Here is a 25,460-nt window from a genome sequence, read left to right on the forward strand (position 1 = left end):
TGCAATGCTCGACCAAAAATATAAGCCATACACTACTAACCCTGATGCTCCGCCATGGGAGAAGTCAACTATACTATGTTCCACATTTACTCTGTGTCTTGTTAGTCGGTGTCAGCCATACAGTATTCAACTCCGACTCTCCGCAATGTGAACGGTCAATCATACAGGATTCAACCCCGAGTCAACCCTGACCTTAAATCTCACACTCACAATAATCGAGTCTGGACAAGACAACCCAGTGATTAATACCATGAACATCGATCCACGCAATTGGGATCGATGACATGCATCAACCAAGTCAGCAAGCCTGACCACCCGATCCCCTTAGTCGCTTTTTACGACAAGCATAGTCACCTTTTACGGCAAGCATGGGTTGCTGAAGACCTATTCTAACCCGGAATCTTCACGGGTCCACACTGGAGTGAGTGAGTATGGTTTTACGCCGCCTTTAGCAATATTCCAGCAATATCACTGCGGGGGGCACCAGAAATGGGCTTCACACATTGTACCCATGTCGGGAATCGAACCCGGGTCTTCGGCGTGATGAGCGAACGCTTTAACCACTAGGCTACCCGACCGCCTCCCCCACACACACTGTAGTACTTAGTGTTAATGGTTACATGTGCTGTGCATAACCACAACCAGACACATAGTCAGTTAGCTGAAGAGAGTCTTACATGAATTTAACAACACTACCCACAAGGCCAAGAGGGCAGCTTGTAACACCAGCACATTGTGTGGTAAGATTACTTGAATGTTACCAGAATCTAGAACACAGTCTAATGAGTTCCGTGTGCAATACCACAATCTAAAAGCATACTTTTAGAGAATGCTTTCAGGAAGCCAGAATCAAGCAGCCTATTAATTTTACTTGTATGATTCCGAGGTCGTAGACGTAGGCTGCATCCATGGAGTCCTTGACAGACACGTAGACGTGTTCGCGGTACTGATCATCATCAGCACCGAGTGGCGGGTCAATCGTGACGTCCTCGGCCTCTTCGAAGGTGGTAATTTGTTGGTGCAGTTTGCTGTTCTTGTGAGTGCCTACATATAGAGCAAGGTAACCTTAAGGCTGACATACTGTATACTGCAGAGAAGGGACGTTTGTCTGTACACAGACCCAACGAATAAACACGAGAACACAGTCTAGGAACAATATAAACTGGACAAATTGCGCCTGGACACCACATCAAGTGCATACGATATTAACTTCGAATTTTTTTTGTTGCACATGAAACAATTATCTTCTCTTGGGTTTTGTAAGCGGTTTGTTTTGTTGAACCACGTTCTAGAGATCATTTGTTCGAAGCAACAGTGGTGGTTTTCGATAAAGTTTGTTCCTGGCCTTGTGATCATAGAAGACATCTTTGAATTATTGATGATGATAGTAACGTGTACCCCAGTTGTCAGGAACAGGCACATTCGGTACCCTGCATTTTGGTCATCAAAGTGATTTCGTTTTATGCATAGCATTGAAATAAAGCCACCCATTCATCGGATTGATTGGACGTCAAAACAGGATTGGGCATGATGCCTGCCAATACGCATATCAATTAAAGTGACAGGTTCGGTGTGAGTGAGTGTCAAGCAAATAACACAATGTAAATGTATGTGTAATAATGGTTATCATTTGCACAAAATTCAATTCAGCAATACACAATAAGTGCAATTTACTCACAGAAAAACTTATATTCCACAATCTCTGTCTCATCCTTCCATCCGCTACATTTAACGTTGAAGGGGCTTTTGTTGTCGAAGCCAATGGTGCCGTTCTTTGGAGATATGACACAGCTGCCGGGCTGGGGAGGAGGGTTCAGGTCAATGTTGAGGGAAGCCTTGCCATAGTCTCCATCACCCTGTCGGCACTTGCAGGAGAAGCGGTACTTCTTCACATCGGGGTGGAGTTTGTACATGGATGGTTTGATTGAAATCGTCTCTGTTTTCATACCTTTTGTAAAGCAAGAATAACCAAGAATTTGTTTATGTCCAGCATTAAATGTATATACCACCGATCAGCGATACCTTTCTTTCCTATTGAGAGGCAATAGGGATTTAAAATTATGATTTTCTATATCTTGGTGTCGCTCGGTCATTTCTTATTGAACTCCACGTTTGACACAGGAGCATTTTAAAAACGGAAATTGGCTGAAAAGCAATGGCTCCCGCCATTGACATTTGATTTTGCGTTTTCGTTGCCTCGCGAGACCGAAACATGACCGCCTGGTATGACCGGCGAGCGTCACAGTGACATATTTAGTGCCTTCCTTCTCTTTAAATTAGAATTAAAAATATAATACATGTGAACAACATGATGTGTTATCAATTAAGAATAGATGATGATTGAAGATAGATTTGGAGTGAAATATCCCCATCAAGCGTTATATTCAGAATGAATTTGGAACCTTTATGTACCACACAGCTTAGTAATACGGCCTAAAGGAGGCATTTAACTCTTTGGACACGATAACCAGAATGCGGTTACTTTTACTCCTTAAAGCAGAATACACTGGACTAATTCCCCTTCTGTTACGTTTACTACAGTAACTCAATACAGAATAATTCAGAATACGATGGATGGTCAAAAAGTTCTAAGCCTGACTAACTTTCAACTGTAGGCCATAACAAAGTGACCATGTCAATGTGGTACATTGTTTGAGAAGTTCATTGCAAGTGCATTTGGTCTGTTGAGGCCGTTTGGATATTAGTGACAGCCAGTTGAACGTGATTGGGGCCGAAATGGATACAGATATGTAAAAGGACGAATACAGAGCAGTCATCAGGTTTTTGACTTTGACTTTAAAGAAAAGAAAAGTACTCCCCAAGAAATTCATGACCGCATGTCACAAGTGTATAGGGATAGATGTCTCAGCTATTCCACTTTTAAACGTTGGGCAGTTATGTTTAAAGCTTGGAGAATAAGCCTTTATGATGACGACCCTAGGTCTGGACGTCACTCATCTTCAACCAATGAAGATTCAAAGAAGGAGATAGACGTATTACCATTGCTGAACTTGTGGAAGACACAGGTCTGAGCAATGAATCCATTGAAACTATTATTCATGAACATTAACAGATGAATAAGATATCTGCTCATTGGGTGCCAAAGTTTCCAAACTCTGATCTTAAGGAAAAAGAACTGACATTGCCAGAGAAAAGTTAGAGCTAATTGAGGAGGATTTCTTCAAATTCAAAAAGAGATCAGTAACGGTTGATGAAACATGGGTCTACCACTATGATCCCAAGTCATAACGTCAATCCTTGGATTGGTACCATTACACTTCTCCGATATCAAAGAAAAGTCTTCAGGGAATAAAATTATGGCCACTGTATTCTGGGATACAAAGGGTGGGATTCTTGTTCTTGTTCTTGGAAAGTCAAAAGACAGTGACTGGTGTCAACGTTGCTGATTTGTTCCATCACCTGAGGCATTCTATCAAAGAAAAACGGCGAGGAATGCTGACTGCTGGAGTTCTACACTTTCATGACAATGCCTCTTCTCACTTCTCTCGACTTGCTATGTGACATTGTGGGTTAGCAGAGCTTCCCCACCCTCCATATTTGCCAGACCTGCATCAAATGATTTCCTCTTGTTTCCTTAAGTGAATGAACACCTTCGTGGAGAAAAGCTTCACTATCTATATGAGAAGTGTATTGAAAAGCAGGGAGATTATGTTGAAAAATATAATTTAAAACACTTTCACAATTGTTGGTTTTCATTGTTAGGCTCATAACCTTTTGACCAGCCCGCGTATTCCCCAGTTTGCGATTCAGCAGTGATCTCTGTCAACTCTATTTATCTACACAACATTTAACAGAAATATGTCCTATACGTCATCATACCCACCAGTAATTCTACCAGCCACTTCGTTGTCGGAGTAGTCTCTCCAAGGCCAGCCAACAACATACGAATAGGCCGTCCACTCGCAGGACAGCTTGACCTTCTCACAGTCCTTGCAGCGAACCCTCAGGGCCAACCTCTCCTCAGAGGACACCATCTTAGAGTCGGTCAACTGAACCGTTCTACTGCTGCCGACAGGCCTAAAAGCAACAACTGGCTACACTGGTCACACTATACACAGTCTGCCTTATTCCGCTGATTTCTATCAATTTACAGCACAAGGATTTCGCCCAAATATTATGGTACATAATGTAATACTGTCACTTGGCGAAGGTGTTTTTGTGAAAGGGAAAAGGCAAAGATCTAAAAAAGGTTATTCGAGATTGATTTAGCGTTGACTTTTTCTAGATTGTTCTTTATATGGTCAAAGTTCATATTAAAGGAAAAATGTTGCTGATAAACTGGCGCTTTAGTCAAGTCGTTGAAGCACCATTTTGGTTATTTGTCCTAATAGATTTTGTGATGTATATCAATCTTTCACCAGTGTGAAGCCCATTTTTGGTGTCCCCCATGATGCATGAATATTGCCCGAAACGGCCTAAAACCAAACTCACTCACTCAATATTCAATCCACGGCTTCGCGGCCGTACATAAATAATTATATAAGTTTTATTCAATTAAAGTTAACATAAAAATACGTATCAAATAAATGGAATATATAATAGTCAATATCACACAAAACGTCACATCTGTGGTGGCTGCTGAGGGTATTAATTGGCATTTAGAGAGTGTTATGGGTTAATTCACAAGGTGAAACGCCAAGGTTAACCAGAAATCAGTACGTTCAAAACTAAATTGGGAAGTCCGTAAATCACCTAACAAATTATAATAAATCACACAGAATAGGTTTACAATCATAAAAGGCAACACAATGGGTCACTCACTCCAACTCACTCACTCACTCACGACTAAAAGTACGTCTAAAGAGAACAGATTGTGGAGCATGATCCCTATTTAGATAAACAATTCAGTCTCCATACAGTGTTCACCCAAGAAAAATAAATCCTTCGACCACGTTGCGGATGCTTTTGGTAAGTATAATGCTTTGGGAATGTAGGTAGAAATGGTACAGAGTTTTAAATAGAGGTTCCTTTAGCTTTAGGTCGATTTTCCACAGAAGTTGCTACTCTGCATATATCTCAGTTGACTTACTCGATATAAAGGTTAGGTGGTTGGCCCGTAATGAAGTTGATCATGATCTTTCCGACGGCAGAGCGAGAGTCTTTCGTGACGTTGCATGTTAGCTGGATCTGTTCCCCGGACTCGAAGATGCTGCTATTGAAGGAGATGGAGCCAGTGGTCATTTTGGACAAGGACTCGCACGCCGACTTGGAGGACACTTTCTTCATCAACTTACAATTCCATGTGTAACTCTCGAAGCCCTAGGGTATAGAAAGATTTTCCATAAACTATTTGCATGTTATGAATCGAAGGCAACTAATGAATAGTAATACATCATTGACAAAAGGTGTTGAAAATAGAAATTTAAAGGGAATTGCCTTTCAATATAACTTATCACTGATTTCCGGGAATCGCATGATTATAAGACAGAGATACAGTAAAGGGAGGATATGAGATGATTTTAGTTTCTTTTTTTAGAATATGAGAAAAAGTTGATAAAATCTTACCTGGTCTACAGACCTGTCGATATCTGGATCATATGAATACTTTTCTGGGCTTAAGGTCACCATCCGGTTTTCACCTCGATCAACTTCACTTATTCCACCTGCTTCCATGACTACAACTAATTTCGACTTTGTGACCTTGAAATATGAACATGCAGATTCAACAAAATTAGTCCCATCTGACAGGTCCATCTGGATGCTGTATGTTGCCTTGTAGAGGCCATAGGGAAGAGATTTTGCTTTAACCACAAACTCAGCCTTGTCAGATTGCAAATCCAATGTCTTCTTTACTGATCCCCAGTCTGGGTCAATTACCTCGATTTTCCAGGATTTTGTGTTTTGCAAACTCGCTGCGCATGTGATATTGGCTTTACCTCTTATTACTATACCTTTGCTCTTCTCGAACACCATAGGACTAGTAAATACGGTGACAGCATCCTCAATGTCAACTTCAGGTTTGTTACAGTCTTGATCACTGACCGAGAACGAGAATGTAACCCTTGCATCCGAAAACAGGTTAACTGCTGTTGCTTTCAGTTCATAGTTCTGGTTCTCGTAGTATGTTCTGGTTACCTCCATTGGATTTGTCATCTCATCCATGAACTCTCCATCATCGAATGATGACTCTCTCTCGCACCAGTCTTCCGTACCATAGTTGTACGTTTCTCCTTCATCATCCCCAAAATCGATGTTTATACAGGTCTCATCACCCATGGAATCAAAAGATATCCTGAAAGTTTTTTCTTCGTCAGGCTTGGCCTTGGGTGTGAGATCGACCACATGGATGCCTTGCACAGGCTCCTTCATTTGCAGATCCTTTGGATCTGCAGAGACGGCTCCAAGAGGGTTCCCCACTTTAAGAGTTGCAGTATAAAGCCCGGACTGAAACAGTACAGAACGCTATTAACATTCCGCTAAACAGATAACAGTAGTATGTTCACGGGAGTATGCACACAATCATCTTATCTTAATATTTTAAGCTATTGTTGCTGTAAAACCAAAACACTTATACAGGTTATGCCTTTATTATTTTGTCAGCATCGAGTACACAGGCATGGATACATAATGCATACTGTTACCTTCTTGATCGAACAGATGATAGGAGATGATGTCTGGTTACACACCACCACGGGTGTTCCTGACTCGTGTGTGGCCGTCATCTCGTAGTAAACAGGTGTTCCTGACAAGATAAGCATGGAAGAGTTCAGCGTCAATAGAATGGGATACCACTTCATTATAAGTTGTAGCAGGATCACGAAGGGCACTTGGGGTCTTATGCGTCTCGAGAGTGATCATGTTACACCAAATGTATCTTACTGACATGTTTTAGTGCGACTTTACAAAGAATTAAAAAAGAATTAACATGAATTCTATGTCATGGGACTTCCATTGTCTCGGAAAAAGCTTGCGGCTTTTTGCTTTGAAGCGGGGTTCAAGGGATTTATTCTGTCTCTCCGAATCCACGTGCAGCCTGTATTGCTCGTGGTGGGGTATAAGAGATTTATTACCCTCCTAGGCGGGCTGCACAGTATTTTATCAAGATCATGTGGACCGATCAGATCTCTTCATTCTGATGTGAAGGTATGGTAATTGGTTTAGAATAGGCCTTCAACAAAGTAAAATATATTTGTATTAATTGTAAATTAGAACGTTTGTAAACCGGATATAAAAAAATTTGTGACCAGAAATTGACTTCACACATTGTGCTCCTCACAAGAGGCGGCTTAATGAAGTTTAAAACTTGCGAGTAAAAGAAATACAATAATTGGTAAAAGCCATTCCAGTGGCCTCGGTTATACGGTATCTATTGAAGTAGTGGATTCTTGTGTCCTACCTTCATCTACCTGTACACGGCATGTGAGAGGTGAGGATGTGGGAAAGTTCTTGTTAATGCCTTCAATACCGTCTTTGTAGCCACTATTGACTGGAACGGCTTGTTTGTACTGACACTTGAATCCAGGGTTGCCCACCAGGCGCTTGTAGCTGCCAGCCTGTGTAAAACGCATGGGGGTTGGCATCAATGTATACTACCCAAAACTAGTTAAAGAACAGTGGAGTGCTCTCCAAAGACGTTTATGTTAACTGTACGACCCTTTACTGAAGGCGTGAAAATCAACAAACTCAATTCTGCTTTCATGTTAGTGACAGCTTCGAACGAAGGACAAGATCACCATCGGAATAAGAAAAGACAACCGTGATCTCCTCCTAGAACTTTACGCTAGAGATCTATAGAGACTGTTATTGTTCACATTTGTGATGTTGTGGGCCACGAAAACAGAAGTCAGGCACACTTATACGGAGTTTTCGAAGGATTTGTATCGGAGTGATCTGGTCGTGCAGTCGTGTATTATCATACATAAACAAATACTGTCGACGGGGACACTGATGGCACAATTGGAGTCCATATATATGTCCAGATTGATGTCAAATTGAAAGTCACGTATGGTGCGTCACGCTCATGGGCACATCGAGAATCACAGATTTTCAGACCAAGCTTCTTAGGATTTGGTTATTCCAAGTCCTCAAGCACTTACCATTGTAAAATGCCTTATAAAAGAATGCGAAAAGGCTAAATTCAACATTTTTGGGCAAAATTCAGATTCTTGCAGTCATGCATGTACATATTTAAATATGTTTAATTTAGTGCACATTTTGTTATTGGCAATATTACTACATTCAGTTCTTGTTCTATTACTGAAGTTCATATTCCTATCAGTATATGTCAAATAATGATACGCCCTAAACAAAAATATTACCTATGCATTATGTTCTATGTACCATCATCAGATTTCCAAAAAGTTTAAATGTCACTGCTTACCGGAAGAGAAACATTCATCGAAGACCCCCCGTTGCCCAATGATATTTTGGCTATAAAATGTCCGTCCTTCGGGGGCAGGTAGGAAATAGTCTGTGGAACACCCGCTGTTCCAGTGAACGAGATCTTTTCAGAGGTGCCATCACCGTGATCAATCGTGATGTACGAGTTGGTAGGCATAGGGTCCTTGTCACACACCACAGAGTAGACGATCTTCTCTGAATAATAGCATAGAGATATTTTTTTCTGAATCCAACATCGTGAAAACCAATTAGGTGAGAACGTGTTATAGTGCAAAATAGAAATGGAAACTCCCCCACTACACGGTAATACTTAATAATAATAATAAAAATAAAAATAACAGAGAAAAATATCACTTACTATAACAAGCAGCTTGTTTAAATCAAATAATCTTTCTTCATGTTTACCGGATAAATTGTGGTGACGTGTCAGTTATCAGAGCACCGACTTACTTCCGTGTTCCACAGGGGTAATTGGTGGTGATGAGACAGTTATCTGAGTACCGACTTACATGTACTTCCGTGTTCCACAGGGTAATTGGTGGTGACGTGTCAGTTACCTAAACACCGACTTACTTCCGTGTTCTAATAGGGTAGTTGGTGGTGATGTGTCAGTTATCTGAGTACCGACTTACTTCCGGGTTCAACAGGATAATTGGCGGTGATGAGACAGTTACCTAAACACCGACTTACTTCTGTGTTCTGATAGGTTAGTTGGTGGTGATGTGTCAGTTATCTGAGTACCGACTTACTTCCGGGTTCAACAGGGTAATTGGTGGTGATGAGACTGTTACCTATACACCGACTTACTTCCGTGTCCTCATAGGTTACTTGGTGGTGATGTGTCAGTTATCTGAGTACCGACTTACTTCCGGGTTCAACAGGGTTATTGGTGGTGATGAGACAGTTACCTATACACCGACTTACTTCCGTGTTCCACAGGGTAGTTGGTGATGATGAGACAGATACCTAAACACCGACTTACTTCCGTGTTCTAATAGGGTAGTTGGTGGTGACGTTTCAGTTATCTGAGTACCGACTTATTTCCGTGTTCTAATAGGGTAGTTGGTGGTGATGCAACAGTAACCTTAACATCGACTTACTTCCGTGTTCTAATAGGGTAGTTGGTTGTGATGTGTCAGTTATCTGAGCACCGACTTACTTCCGTGTTCCACAGGGTAATCGGCAGTGATGAGACAGTTACCTAAATACTGACTTACTTCCGTGTTCTAATAGGGTAATGGGTGGTCATATGTCAGTTGTCTGAGCACTGACTTACTTCCGTGTTCTAATAGGGTAGTTGGTGGTGATGTGTCAGTTATCTGAGCACCGACTTACTTCCGTGTTCTAATAGGGTAATGGGTGGTGATGAGACAGTTGCCTAAATACTGACTTACTTCCGTGTTTTAATAGGGTAGTTGGTGGTGATGTGTCAGTTATCTGAGCACCGACTTACTTCCGTGTTCTAATAGGGTAATGGGTGGTGATGAGACAGTTGCCTAAATACTGACTTACTTCCGTGTTTTAATAGGGTAGTTGGTGGTGATGTGTCAGTTATCTGAGTACCGACTTACTTCCGGGTTCAACAGGATAATTGGCGGTGATGAGACAGTTACCTAAACACCGACTTACTTCTGTGTTCTGATAGGTTAGTTGGTGGTGATGTGTCAGTTATCTGAGTACCGACTTACTTCCGGGTTCAACAGGGTAATTGGTGGTGATGAGACTGTTACCTATACACCGACTTACTTCCGTGTCCTCATAGGTTACTTGGTGGTGATGTGTCAGTTATCTGAGTACCGACTTACTTCCGGGTTCAACAGGGTAATTGGTGGTGATGAGACAGTTACCTATACACCGACTTACTTCCGTGTTCCACAGGGTAGTTGGTGATGATGAGACAGATACCTAAACACCGACTTACTTCCGTGTTCTAATAGGGTAGTTGGTGGTGACGTTTCAGTTATCTGAGTACCGACTTATTTCCGTGTTCTAATAGGGTAGTTGGTGGTGATGCAACAGTAACCTTAACATCGACTTACTTCCGTGTTCTAATAGGGTAGTTGGTTGTGATGTGTCAGTTATCTGAGCACCGACTTACTTCCGTGTTCCACAGGGTAATCGGCAGTGATGAGACAGTTACCTAAATACTGACTTACTTCCGTGTTCTAATAGGGTAATGGGTGGTCATATGTCAGTTGTCTGAGCACTGACTTACTTCCGTGTTCTAATAGGGTAGTTGGTGGTGATGTGTCAGTTATCTGAGCACCGACTTACTTCCGTGTTCTAATAGGGTAATGGGTGGTGATGAGACAGTTGCCTAAATACTGACTTACTTCCGTGTTTTAATAGGGTAGTTGGTGGTGATGTGTCAGTTATCTGAGCACCGACTTACTTCCGTGTTCTAATAGGGTAATGGGTGGTGATGAGACAGTTGCCTAAATACTGACTTACTTCCGTGTTCTAATAGGGTAATTGGTGGTGATATGTCAGTTATCTGAGCACCGACTTACTTCCGTGTTCCACAGGGTAATTGGTGGTGATGTGACAGTTATTCGTAGACACTTCCTGGTCCACCTTGACTTTATAGGAAGCAGTCAGAGTTTCGAGGGGCGTTATAATGTCACAAGTGATAGTCTTCTCCCCCAGTTCCTTGTAGGTAATGGACCTGACATCCTCGCCATCTATCTGTTTGCCTTGAACAAATAATGAGGATATTCACTGAGACTGAACATATTACAGAAACAGTTTTGTTTAAGATGGCGAGCTGTCAGTTAAAAGCACATATGAATATGGCAACAATGATCATACACAGAGGCAGATACCATTCTCTCTAAACAGGCCGGGTCATGGGTGGCCATGCGACCCTGGCGCCACCTCGCGTAGATCACGAGTTGTGCCCCTTGTAATGAAAACGTGATATCTAATCAGATCACTGTTCTTATCTCGTATAGATTCACAAAGATGGCGACTACCATAGGCGACGCCCTAGTCGATCACATAACGAAAACATTCGCGATTTCATCCCTTACACAAAAACATAGGCAATCGTTGGGGGGTTCAAAAGATGGAAAACACTGTGACATATTCGTATCAACAAAGAAAGGACAGCGGTTTATCACTTTCATACGAATGTGTACCAGTCGTGGATGTTGATTTTGTAAAACGTTCTCTGATTGGGCTAGCGATATGTGCATAGTCCAATTATATTTAGCACAGAAAAGTGGGTTGATGTGGCAGAGGTGGAAACAAGACTTTGATAAAAAGGCTAGAGGACGCTCTAGCCTGGGGAAGATGTCGTCAGTTCAGGTTTGCGTCCCGCCAGAAACCAATGATCGTGATCCCAGTTTACCCTGATTATTGTTTTAAATTTGTCAGCAGGGTTCACCATAGTGGTACCCGTTAAATGGAGTCAAAGGGCTTTCCTCCCACATAAAGTTGACATGGTACACGCCCTGATGTAACTGAAATACTCTTCAAAGCCAGGTTAAACCAAACTCACTTACACATACTTTAGGCCAGTAACAATACTAGTGCCACGTTGAAACAAGAACTACTTCTAATAACAACCATGATAATATTTACTGCAATATCTTTAAATGTTTTAAATATAATTAATAAAAAAAGAATGATAGATAAGCAACTCCTTATTGATATTACATAAATCAAGGTGACCAGAGTAATATCAACATCAATGTTACAAATTTGTACCTTGTCTTAGGAATGATTTGCTCCCTTCTCCGTCTCCATAGTTGCAGGTTATGTTTGTAAGGCTTCCAGCAGGTCCAAACTCCATGATCACCTTGGCAACAAGAGGTTGGTTGATGATAGCAGCAACAGGTTCGGTGAGAACCTTCAGGCCGACAATCTTCTCAATGACACAAATTTGGCTGTTGTTAAATATCTTTACCCCGACAATATTCCAGATTCTGACATAAAGCCTGTAGCATCCTGCATCACGGTAACGGTGGGTGTAGTTAAAGTTCATTTTTAGTTCTTTTGTGTCAAATTGATTGTCACCAAAGGAAAATTGAACTTTTGCATCATTAGGATCAGCACCTGGTGCTTTAAAGGTAAATATGCCTATTCCAGGTCTAGCGAAGAGTACGGCGTTCTCATGCTCGAACTCGACATCATTGACACCATGCATGACGAGAATTGAGTGGTATTGAGGTTCGCTTCTGTCATTGTTGGAACAGGTAATCGTGACATTGTAATTCTTGCCCTTTGTAAATACGTGTTTACGGACCTCTGGGGTGTTGGCTCGCAATGCCCAATCCTGTGGGCCTTGGTTGAAATGTTCGACTGTTCCATCATCAAAGTCCCAAACGCACCGCACATTTGATCCCTCTTCGATAGTCACAAAACATGATGCTTCTTCGCCAGTGCTAATCAAAGGAGCACTACAGTTGGATTTCATTCCTTTCATAGCAGTTTCAACAGTAAAATTGACATGCTTCTCATCATGACCAATTGCATTGTGTACTTTGAGGATCAGCGGATATATGTTAGCAGGCAGACCATTCTGCCTTGCACTTTCCCATCTCTTAGTGGTCGCGTTAGCTTTCTCAATTGCAATCGGCTGCCCACGGAATGTGAGGTCAAACTTACAGTCGGAACCATGATCTAGTGTCCATGCAATTGTAAAAGGTACGTCCTTTTCTGCACCTGTTCTAATAAGAGACAACCCAGCGCACACCTCCTGCACAGGTAGGAAGAATGTGAAAGACTTGGAACTGACGTGATTGGAACAGTTGGCAGTGACAGACAGATTATCGCCCATGTTATACACATGGTTCACCACATGGCTTTCTAAGTACTCTGCTTCCGTAGTTATGTTGCTTGTTAAGTCACCAAAGTCCCATGTAATTTCATAGTTGGAGCCTCCTGTGACGGTCACTTCAAAGCTGCAGTTAGACAACGTTATACATGGAGCGTATTTAACACTGATGCCAACTATTACCTCTTCCACAGTCACAATGGAAGCGTTCTCTTTGGTATTCCGCGAATTCCAGCACCTGATTTTTATCTTGTACACTCCCTTGGAGGTATAAGTGTGTTTGTATTGGTCAGTGTTTGTGGCGTTGAATGTACTCTTGTCTCCAAAATCCCAGTCTCGTTTAACGGAAGAACCTGCAACCCGATTTAAAGAAATTTCCAGTGAACGAAAATGGTAAACCCAATTATCCAAACTAGGACACGAGATACTCCACATTAAGACAAAAATGATTAACGTAATAGGCATGTCCTTGTGTTAAATGCGTAGAGCGGCTACAAACCAATGAACAATAACTCAAGACTGATGCCATACTCATGACCAGAAGACTGACTCTATCGTCTAAGTGTGCTATGTTTGCACGATGGTTGAACCTACCTGTATGAGGGAGGATGGTAAAGATGCCATCTGTGTTGACGGCAAGGTATTTGGGGCCAGCAAGGATGGTAGCATTGATGCCCTCCTGAACGTCGATCTCTGTCGTAGCAGTTTCAGAGCCTTCAATGTCAACATTACTGACGTTTACACTCAAGGTGTATTTCTTAGCTACTTGGAATTTATAGTCCAGAGAAACTTTTGTCTGACTGGAGTAGATGGCCCTCAGGTGGTGACGGGTCTTGGAAACTGGATTTCCGGAGTTCTTAGTAAACTTTTTCTCTGTCCCATCGTATTTGCGATCACCTGTTGTCTCTTTTTTTGACACTGTAATGGTGGCAGACCCTGTTGATTTTTTATAGGCGATGATATCGCCAGGGAAAATATCCATATATGGACATTCTACAACTTGATGGCCCTTGGAAACTGTCAGCTCAACGGATTGACGTTCTACATAGTCAACTAAGGGGGTGTCTGATGGGTACCGGTCTGTTTCTTTACAATCTTTGGAGCAGGTTCCAGCTTGATGACAGTAACCTGTATCTGAGGAACATGTGGTTCCTTTACATTGCCCTCCACATGTGTTTGTCTCATAGCAGTAGTCATCACAATCAGGCTTCAGAACCTTTAAGAAAAAACAGCAAGAATAATGAAACAGATTTCAGAAAGGTCTCTTGATTGTCGATAAGTGGACATAAATACACACATAAATGTGTGCATAAATAACGTTTATCTGAACCATTGTATTTACACATCTGAGTAAACAAATTAACATTTCACCATGAAATTCAAGTTCATATTACCATGACTGTCAGTTTGCCTGCTGTGTCCGCCCACAACTCCCAGTGTGTAACAACTCCATGAAATCTGAACTCTGCAGCAGGCATGATGAAGATGGCATTATCATCTCCTGACAAGCTCTCTGGTTGTGCTTTCGCCGTATAGGGAACGCAACAGCCAGCAACGCCGATAACAGGATCTACAGAACAAAATATGTTTGAATAGTAACAGACAGAAGTCGAAAACATGTTGATGACAACTTCTTTTCCTGACCAATTTCAAATAAATGTTTGGGAACTCATTTTACTATCTTCTTGTGGGAACAGCTCCAAAATTATGATGAATTATTATTATGATATGTTATCCCCCCTCCCTTAAACAGCAACTTATGGTTACCTAATCCTCATCACAGGAAAATATATGACCAGTGGGGATCAACTGATCATGGCCAAAATTGCCGATTACAGATTTGTACCTGCTATTTTAATAGTCCTGTCTTTGTTGTCGACTTTGTCGTGGAGGAGGAGGTTTGTGCCATGGGTGATGGTTACCGTACACTCCTGCGTCTCGTAGCTGTTGAAGTCGGGACAGACGACGGTTACGTTGTTCACTGGGGCCTGTACAGTTACTCCCGCAACGCCAGTTTTCTGCAACAATGGGCGAGTAGATATACTTTTACATGATTATGACTTGGAAAGTATCCAAACCAAGTCTAACAAATACACTATGAAGAAGTGTTCTCACGACACAAAGTGCATTTTATTTTCCTAGTTGTTAATAAAACTTTGTTAAAAAAAGGTTCTACCTCAGGAATAGGTACAAAATCTCCTTTTTGATAATCATTTTATTCTGACATTGAGACATTCTGACTTTATGATTTGGGGTGCCAAAATGGATACACGTTTAACCTAGAAGAATAGAACTTTGTACCCTATGGATGGCATTTAATTTGGCAAGGGGCTAAAATGCACAAATCGTGCTTTCTAATTTTGTGTAAAAAAAAGAAAGAATCTATCAAATTGAGAATGGTGAAGTACGGTTGCAGTAACCTACGTTACATTCCGAGATCCTGTTTTCTCTAGACCATGCTATTTATTTAAACCAAAAAGGAACTTTTCTTACAATTCTTGACTTTATACATGCACATCTAACCTTCACAGAACCACTATCATCTGACGCTGTGACCTTGGCAACATGTTTGCCAGGAATGTGGTACGTTTTGGTGAACATCCCTGTAGCGTTTCTGTCCATGCCCTCCGTGCCATCCCCGTAGTTCATCTGGTAGAAGATGTTGTATCCTGCCTCCGCGTTAACACCAAATGTCACCGGATCACCCGTTGCTACAATGGATTTCCCAGTGACTTTCAGCTCAACCTTTTTGATAGGCTGAAAGGTGTGATACACTGAAATGTGATCAGGGCTCCCGCATTTCTTCTTGCCGTCACCTGAGCAGGTGCTGGTACAATCCCCGTCCGGTGCCTTGTAGGTCTGTTCTGGTTTAGTGGACCCACAGAAGCAGAACCGTCCGTCAGTCATCCCAGCGTAGGGGGCCATGTAGGCTCCGCACACACTCGAACATGTCTCAGGGGTAAGGGATTGGGGGTCATAGTGTCCCGGGCTTAGTTTGAAGTGGCGGTCTCTTTTGTTTTCCTTAAAACAGCCCAACTTCTCGGCTGGAATAACAAGAAAGTATATGGATAGTGTTCAATCCACTGTTGTGCTTATATAGAACATCTCACGTTTGAGGTATGTAAGTGTATACGCTCTTGCAGCCTGTTTAAGCTGATGTTCTCTATGCTATAGTAAACATGTTTTCAAAATGTGGCAGTAAGGTAGTGGCTAAAGCGTTCGTTCGTCACGCCGTGATAAATTATAATATGTACTTGGTTACATCAGGTTTTCTTGGTTGACTTATTGAAATATGTACGTGAATGCTAATTTTGGAAATAATGTTAAATATGTCAAACATATTTGATCATATATAATATAAGGCATCATAACAATTGACCAAATGACTAAACGATGTTTGCATCACATATTATGTGTTTATTGCATATGAACATCATTAGTGAACGTTAGATAACTGAGAGCTAGTTATGATTATCACTGTCAGACAGGGCAGAATCGGCGAAATCTGGAATGTTGATGTAATATGACCTATCTATTCATATGTATTCATATTCATATTCATATTCATATATATGAATAAGTTAACCGCATTGCCATATCGTCTGGACGGAGAGGCGCAAGTCTTTCTCTGTTGGGTGGTCATAAATTGGCAATAACGTTCATAAAAGAAATTCTTTATAAATAAATGGCTTTAAGACGCTTTTAGGGGAGGGATACGCTGGAATCGTACATTGTGACAATATGGAATTTTCACAAAATTGACTTCCTGAAACATTTGTTATTGTTTTCCCGAAACAATAGGAATTAAGTTGACACAATCATAGTGGTATACATGATACTGTTGACATTGATATGTCTACAGTGAGTAATATTATTATAATAATCTTTTCATAAATAATATCTTCAAAGTGCATCGTTGTAAAACCGATGTGCAAACTGTATGAATCCGCGAGGCGGATTCTTACAAAAGTTTGCACATCGGTTTTTCGATTCATACCTCAATGAACCGAACAAAATACACAGTCAATGCTTATAATTAAATTCGACAACGTAAAACATGTTTTATCTACAATAGTTTAACCAAAATCAGTTAAAATATAACAAAGCAGACAAAAATGACAAGATTGATAAACATTCCAGGTGTATGAATACATACTGTGACGTGACATGAATCAGGTGATCGTTTAATTTATGCACATAACTTGACACGCCTACACAGTCAGCAGCCAATGAACGGAGAGTAGGGTCAAAACAATGTTCATAGGGCCTGTCAAATAAGGCAAGAGACGAGAAGAACTGCAACAGTCAGACTGTAACGAACCGAAAGAAATATGCCCGGGAGAAGGCGGCTGTTTCAAATGACATGGTCAGTTACCGCCAGATTCAAACATTAATTCCCTGTAAACGGGAAAACACCGTGGAAAAAATGCTAGTTAGGAATGAAACCCGGATACATAAAATTTGAACCGAGGCGAGCGGGAAAAAACAGGCGAGCGAGCCTGCACGTTTGCTGTTTCATTCATTCTCAGCCTTCGGTTTCAAAGGGTAGTTTGGACAATGAATATGCATGAATGTCGCTAAATGTCCTGTGCATGACGATACACGTGAGCAGAAAGGGAATTCCCTCGACTGTAATATCGGGATTCCCTGACATTTCGCAGTAATACAAGTAGTGCGCCTCGGTGGAGGTGGCTTATTTTTATTTACATTAATTGGAAAATGAATGCAATAACACGTGACCAATTCAGCTAATCAGAATGCAGGAATTTCAATGAACACAACGAAAATTTAATTATATTATAAATGACAAGCAGATATGACAATCCACAACGCTGTGTGTATGTTTTAAACCATGCACCACGCTTCTTCATGAGAGTTACCTCCCTAATCCTAATGTTTACTCCTGTAGCCTGACACGTCAATTATTCACGCTGTCCAAAAGTACTAATACCTCGCTACACGGAAAGGTTCCACGTTTTACCGCAGCGAAATGCATGTTTGCATGTGTGTTTGTGATGTGTTTGCATGTGTGTTTGTGATGTGTTTGCATGCATGCATGACATTATAGAGGTGTTGAGATGAATACTATCTGTTAACGTACAAATGCATGGAAAGAGAACCTCAACGCGTGAATAAAGAGTACACTTGTAAATGATTACTGCTTATCTGTGCTAAGATAGTTATAGCTCCAACATGCTCCTCCCTTAATCATACTGTCCAAATAAATAGAGGAGGCGGTTCATTTTCACTGACTTATATTTATCTTCAATCCCGGGGGAACGGGTGGCCCAGTTGTCTAAAGCGCCGCGATTCGCTGTGCAGAGTTGCGTTCCTTGGGCACGCCAGAAACCTATGATTGTGGGTTCGAATCCCGGTTCGCCTCGATTACGTTTCTAGGTTTGTCAGCACCATACCCGTGCTCGTGGGTTTCACCGAAGTGGCAGACGTCTGAGGCCTGTATCACTTCGGGATAAGCTGACACGCCCTGGTATAACTGGAATAATGTTAAAAGCGGCGTTAAACCCAACTCGCTCACTCTTCACTTACTTGGCTTACGGATTCTTTTTAATAAAAAAACATGATGGAAATAAAAATATGAATTACAAAGCACTGAACATTTGATCGAAATATAAAAACATAATATAAATAGCAAAACACAACATTAAAGTCGGTATGGAAACAAAACTAAAATAAACGACTACAATATTTCGTTGTTTACGGATCCGCCGATCCTTTATATTGTAACGGCTTACTATCGCTATGTCCGCACGTAATGGAAGCTTAACCTGGCCACGTTGTTACGCAGTATGGGAATCGTGTCAAGAACTCATGAAGCGATGGTTGCGAAGCTATATTTTATATAACAGAGAGAGATATTTCCTTTTTATTATGTACACCTACAAATTTGCATGACCAGGATTTTAAAGAGATTTGTTCTGTTTTTTTCATATCAATAAACTTGGTCATGGTTGGATGGTTTGGGCCCCGTTCATTAAAATCTCTTTATCAAATAACATGAAATAATTTCTTTCAACTTCTCTGAAAATCTGTGACACAGGTGCGGCGTTATCCTTGACCATCTGCTTCATTTCGGACAGGAAATGGTCAACAACGACATTGGCATTGAGCAGGAGGATTGTGGATGGAACCAAGTTTAGTGACACGGTCATCTTTGGTGTTGATGGTGGCAGTACAACATGATGGTGACCAAGTCAAGATACTGTTTGTACGCTTATTCTTGTTACGATATTTGTATCCTTCAAAGACTAAGTTACGACCACCGCTTCTGTTCGAAGTGACCCGTACGTATTGTAACGTGAACATTACCCCAAAATGACATGAATATTCATTTAGGAATAACATTAAAATTATGAGGAGTCATTTTAACTTTACGCTGAGACTGTAATATATTTCACGAAAACTAATAGTGTCGCGGGCAAAAGCCCATTTTCGACGCTGATACTTTGTGAAAGTTTTTTTATGACTTGATTTGCAGGTCCGCCGATCCTATATTTCACAATAAGCAATACAATGAAAATTATGAGGAAATAATTTTGTATTCACGTCGAGACCGTTAATATAATTCACTGAATGTAAGTGATATAAAATAGATATAGGTCTCTCTCTCTCTCTCTCTCTCTCTCTCTCTCTCTCTCTCTCTCTCTCTCTCTCTCTCTCTCTCTCTCTCTCTCTCTATATATATATATATATATATAAAAGTAAAAGTTGACTATTGATTCCGGAATGTTTCTATATTAAATATTTAATATGTTTTACGCTACAAAGTTAACTATTTAGTTGCTGTAGTATTAAGGGCGAACACGGACAAGTCAAACAGAGCACATGCCTTTTTTATTCGTGACCAACTCGTCCACTTCCGGGACGTACCGAATGTAGACCTTGTTGTAGGTTACAGAAACATGCGAGTGTTGACGAATGATGCCATTCAATTATACCGGAAGTTCGAACTATATTCGGAGTAAATGCGCTCTGCAGTCTCATTGGTTATAAATTGATGCTACTTTCAGCATGGGCTAATAGCAAGGTAAGCTTTTCTATGACAGATACCATTCTGAGAAAAAAATATATGCTGTTTTATTTCAATTTTATTTCGACAACCGACATTATTTTCTTGAGCCAAAATTCTTTATACAAATATAAATTATCAACGCAATAGAATAACCAGTCCAGATTATCCACCGAAACAGATTCATTTTGGAGTGGAGGACAAAATAGTAATAACTATTACAACAACAAAATCTTCTGCTGCGGTTTGATATGAAACTAGGTATCTTGTCTGTGTCTTATATCAGCGATATACTCGTATGAAACTGATCGCTATGGCGACCGACATACAACAGTATGAGTACACCCAAACTCATACCACTATTCAACTCAACACACGCCACTTTCCGGCGAATTAGATGCACGTGTGTTATTAATGATTCATGTTCATATCAATTATTCACAAGTTGGGACATACACAAAGTATCAAGATTCATCGTTTACAGACATATTGATACCGCGAATCTGAATATGTACATTCTGTATCTAAGTGACTGTTGCTTTAGTGTGTGTAAATGTTTACAGTAGACATGAATGTTTAATGAAAACACCTAAGTTTAAACCTGATTGGAACTACATATCTAAGATACAACTGTATGTTTGGTAAATACTCCTGTCGTATTAGTTTCCTTAACGTCTATTCAATGGTATGCATGACACATGTCAAAGTAGCGACCTGATTGTATAAACATTGTGCGTTTCCCTTGGTAGTATTGAGTCGAGGTAGTGGTGAATGGGGAAAGTCTAGAAAGTGGGTATTAGAGAGTTTTGAAAGAAAAATATAGTTTGTTTGTTGTTTAACGCTGCACTCAGCAATATTCCAGCTATATGACGGCAGTCTGTAAATAATCGAATCTGGACCAGAAATCCAGTGATTGATATCATGAGCATCGACTCACGCAAACCAAGTCAGCGAGCCTGACCACCCGATCCCGTCTGTCGCCTGTTACGACAAGTATGGGTTGCTGAAGACCAATACTAACCCGGGCTTTCACGGGTGACAAATATAGTACGACCCTGGTACAACAGTGTCGCTTAATAGGGACTAAATCATATCAGATACAAATAAATAAAAAGTGAAAAAAGAAAAAAAGTGTACTTATCACTGCCTTAAGGACAGTGAAGCGTTTTACTGGATTTCTCGACTGTTAAAGGGGCGGTCGGGTAGCCTAGTGGTTAAAGCGTTTGCTCGTCACGCCGAAGACCGGGGTTCGATTCCCGACATGGAATGTGGGAAGCCAATTTCTAGTGTCCCCGCCGTGATATTGCTTGAATATTGCTAAAAGCGACGTAAAACCATACTCACTCACTCACCCCGTCACTCGACGGTTAAATGATTGAATGTGCAGATATATATAATTATGTTTTATTCGTGTCATTAAACTGAAAGTGTTTGAATTCCAGTTTATGTGTATTCTAATGGGTAAATGCAATCTGCCATAATCGTTAAAATAATGAATAAATTTTTTTTAGCCACATGACTGGCCTGTGTTATCGTACTGATCTGCTCCGATCTGCGAGGATCGTTGCCTCACGTTATTATTCACTGGTTTCACTGACCCAGACTCGAGTATTTGCAGGCTGCTGTCACATAGTTGGAATATTGTTGACTGCGCCATGTTACAACATTCATTCAAAATGTTTTTATGAAGTCCGATGCAGTTTCCTATTTTTACTTGACTTTGTTTTTTTCAGGTGAACAATTGACTTGCCTTTGCATGTGTTTCTGACCTATGTTACGGATGGCTAATATTTTCGCGGACATCTGGTTATCATCACCATTTGATAGTGATTCATAAACACGTGCTCACGATATAGTCGGAGTCGTACGGTGAACTCAGCTTTTAGTTGAGATTCCCTATGATTATGAAAGGGGTTTTGTCGCGTTTACTTACGAAAATGATGGTCATGAACACACAATGCCATTTAGAAAGTGGTCAAATGTAACTGATGTTATATTTGGTAAGGCACCTAATCGCCAGCACTTCGCTGACTTTGTGTGCTGGCGATTAGATGCCTCACTCTGTCAGTGTGGGTTCGAATCCCGGATGGGACTCAACCCAAAAAAGTACGAGAATCTGTACTTTAATAAGAAAGTGTTATCCCAAATATAACATTAGTTACAATGATGGTCATGTCGTAAAAATGGATGTTAATCTTACTTTGTCCCAACTCTTAAAAATATTTTCGGATCATTATTTTCTGTCACGATGATGACGTTATGAGTCATCATCACATAGAAATATAAAACATGAACCAATTTAATATTAAACGTACATGCAACGCGGATATGGAGTGTTTGAAGCACGAAATAAAAAGGAACGGTTTTACCGACAAAATCAAACCCTTGAAAATTCGTTTAGGCACGGTACGCTCTCAAACGTAAATATCTTCTTAAAACAAAAACGAATGAAATGTACATGATGTCAATTTCAAGATAGTACAAGTCATATTGTACCTACCTGTTTCACTTGGAAACACTTCGTAAAACTGAAAAAAATACAACAAAAATGTTGTAATAACAATTAGATTTGATCATACGAAGGTAAAACGCTGTAAAGTATTACATAGTTTATCTTAACAAATACAAATATATTATTTAATACATACCAATATGAAGAAAAACAGCGCTGTATGTTGAAGTGCCATCACTGCATAGTCGACATACGCGCCTCGTCTGACTGTCCGGCACACGGGTAGGGCGGGTATTGTCAGCTGATGACGTCCGGGTAAGAATACGTTCTGATTGGTAGCTGAGACTGTTAACATATGAGTTCAAATTACGTCTGATGATAATTAGGAAATGCTTACTGACATATTGAAAGTAGAATCTTTATAAATTATACTTTAATTTATATCATCAGTTTGGTTATAAGCCACGTCTCATATACCACACGCCTGACAATCATTTAACAATCAGGTCTCTTCATGACTGCCAGTCTTAGTGTAATTTAATATTGCTTTAAGTTTTGATCCACACCCATCCCTTCCCGGGCTCACTGAAAGAAAAACCCTCCTTTACAAAATTTACTTATTGGTGAATTTACACAATATATTTACACAAATGTTTGTAAATTTAAACGTAAATCTAAATTTGAAATGAATTGCATAAATTGGGACATAAATTGAAACTTGAATATGGACGTGAATTTGATGCGAAAATGTATCTAGATTTATTGAACAATATTTACTAACAGGGAAAAGAGTAACTGTACATGTGCTTCATATAAAGTTCAATAAAAATGAATTTATGCTGTAATTAAATAATGCATCTTTCAACACGTATTCATGAAGACATCTCCTCGACTTTCAGGTCGGGATTGACAATTTGCACATATACATGTATGTGGTTTTAACAATATTTTCCTTTCTTCAAAAATGGATTGGTCAACAGGCGGAATGCCTATATGAAGCCCTCTCCGATACAAGAATATTTGTATTATGTATTACCATCAAATATATATAAACGTACAAAAATGTCCGACATGCTTTAAAGGCTTTCAAATCGTTTTGCTAGGGTGAAACATGCATGAACAGATTTTATTCGTGTGATCATGATATTTGCTTCAGATGAGAGAGTTTCCAAACAACATGGTTTTAATGTCATAACCTTTTATATAAAATATGACCGCCTCCGTGGTCTGGTGGTAGAGCGTCCGCCCGGAGAGCGGAAGGTCCGGGGTTCGATCCCTGGCCGCGTCATACCAAAAGATGTTAAAAGATGGTACTTGTTACCCTGTCTGGCGCTCGGCATTAAGGGGCTATAACAAGGACTGGTCGGCTCGGAGTCAGTATACTGTGTCTGAGTGGGGTATTCGTGTTAAACTGCGGCATGGTATCTCAGTGTGCTAGCACTATAAATCGGCATCAGTCCGGACTAGTACAAGCAGCCACACAAACACACACGTACATGCACGTCGCTATATAAGTGCAATAATCTTGGACGCGACGTTAAACCCCTTTTCACCTCACCACCTTATATAAAATATACAATTTGATATGATATCTGATTATTTTTCGTAGTTAGTCTTTGTCTTGGTTGATACCACAGTGTGTTGATATTTAAAAAATAAAAGAAACATAAAAACAATAAGCGTGTCAAGCATGAGCATGACGAGAGTATGATTGGGGCCAATAGAGTAGAAAAGTTAAAAAAAAAGAAAGAAAACTATGATATTGGATTGTATGATGAGGTATTCCAGATGAATAAGCAAAATAATTATGTACAGTATACGTAGATGAGTGAAATAGATGAGTTTATCATCTGTCAGGTTAGACAGTCCTGTCAATAGAAACATAATCTTCTGATCAAAATACATAATGTCAGGACAACACTATAACTGTATGATCAAAGATAATTTCCCCAAAATCAAACGTTAAAAAACCCAACTAAAACAAATAAGCACCTGGACTAAACACAAGAAAGAAACCAATAAATAAATGAATAATAATAATAAAAAAATAATAATGTGCGTTCAAATTAAGTTAAATGTTCACGGTATAAATTGTCACATTCAGCAACGTTGAATCAAATGATCTATAAATAGCGACGTGTATAAAAAAGTTTGAGGAACCCACACCACAATCATATTTTTTTACTTTACTTGTTGTTTAACGCCGCACTCCAGCTATATGACAGTTTTCTGTTAATAATTGAGTCTGTACCAGAAAATCCAGTGGTTGACATCATGAGCATCGACCCACGCAATTGGAATACGAGGATACACATCAACCGAGTCAGCGAGCCTTACCACCCGATTCCGTTTGTCGCCTCTTACGACAAGCATAGTCGCCTTTTACTATTCTAAGACCTAAGACCTATTCTACCCCGGGTCTTCACGGGTCCTACAATCAGGTATCTCACATGATATCCCACAATTTTACAAATCATATCACAAAGTCAATATTATAAAAATTTAGTATTCAAAACAAATTCAAGCTAGTTGACAAAATACACAGAGATGACTGTATGTCTACAATGGCCAGTGGAAAGTTTACCACTCGTCGACTGTGCCTGTGGCCTACACACGAACTGTCACATGACATCGATCGATGAGGGTGTCAAGCTCCTCTGACCGCATTGGATAATAAGTATGCAAATGAGAAATGTCAGCCAATCAACAGTTAGTACCTGTTAGATCAATGTTCGTGTAAACAGAAGCACGTGGTAGTGATAGTGAAATTACAGATGGATATCGGTGAAGCTAAACACGTGCTCACAGCGCTTCAATAATCATTATCTGAGACAATCGGAACT

The 25,460-nt window shown here is 40.3% G+C and overlaps 1 protein-coding gene across 1 annotated transcript in view; it reads right to left on the reverse strand.

Moving 5' to 3' along the window:
* The window catches only part of LOC124141160, a 56,066-nt gene that overhangs the window by 30,366 nt on the left and 240 nt on the right, over positions 1-25,460 (reverse strand). The window contains exons 2-16 of the mRNA XM_048392869.1: positions 22,666-22,693; positions 15,662-16,182; positions 14,985-15,156; positions 14,533-14,708; positions 13,733-14,354; positions 12,070-13,491; positions 10,872-11,054; positions 8,342-8,556; positions 7,358-7,514; positions 6,603-6,703; positions 5,527-6,405; positions 5,051-5,280; positions 3,845-4,038; positions 1,679-1,948; positions 872-1,044 (exon numbers count right to left, since the gene is read on the reverse strand). Coding sequence (XP_048248826.1) covers positions 872-1,044; positions 1,679-1,948; positions 3,845-4,038; positions 5,051-5,280; positions 5,527-6,405; positions 6,603-6,703; positions 7,358-7,514; positions 8,342-8,556; positions 10,872-11,054; positions 12,070-13,491; positions 13,733-14,354; positions 14,533-14,708; positions 14,985-15,156; positions 15,662-16,182; positions 22,666-22,693 — 5,343 coding nt within the window. The remainder of the gene's footprint in view (positions 1-871; positions 1,045-1,678; positions 1,949-3,844; positions 4,039-5,050; positions 5,281-5,526; positions 6,406-6,602; positions 6,704-7,357; positions 7,515-8,341; positions 8,557-10,871; positions 11,055-12,069; positions 13,492-13,732; positions 14,355-14,532; positions 14,709-14,984; positions 15,157-15,661; positions 16,183-22,665; positions 22,694-25,460) is intronic.

The sequence above is a fragment of the Haliotis rufescens genome, unplaced genomic scaffold (assembly GCF_023055435.1).
Source record: "Haliotis rufescens isolate VD_foot unplaced genomic scaffold, xgHalRufe1.0.p SCAF_11, whole genome shotgun sequence".
In the NCBI taxonomy this organism is placed as follows: Eukaryota; Metazoa; Mollusca; class Gastropoda; order Lepetellida; family Haliotidae; genus Haliotis; species Haliotis rufescens.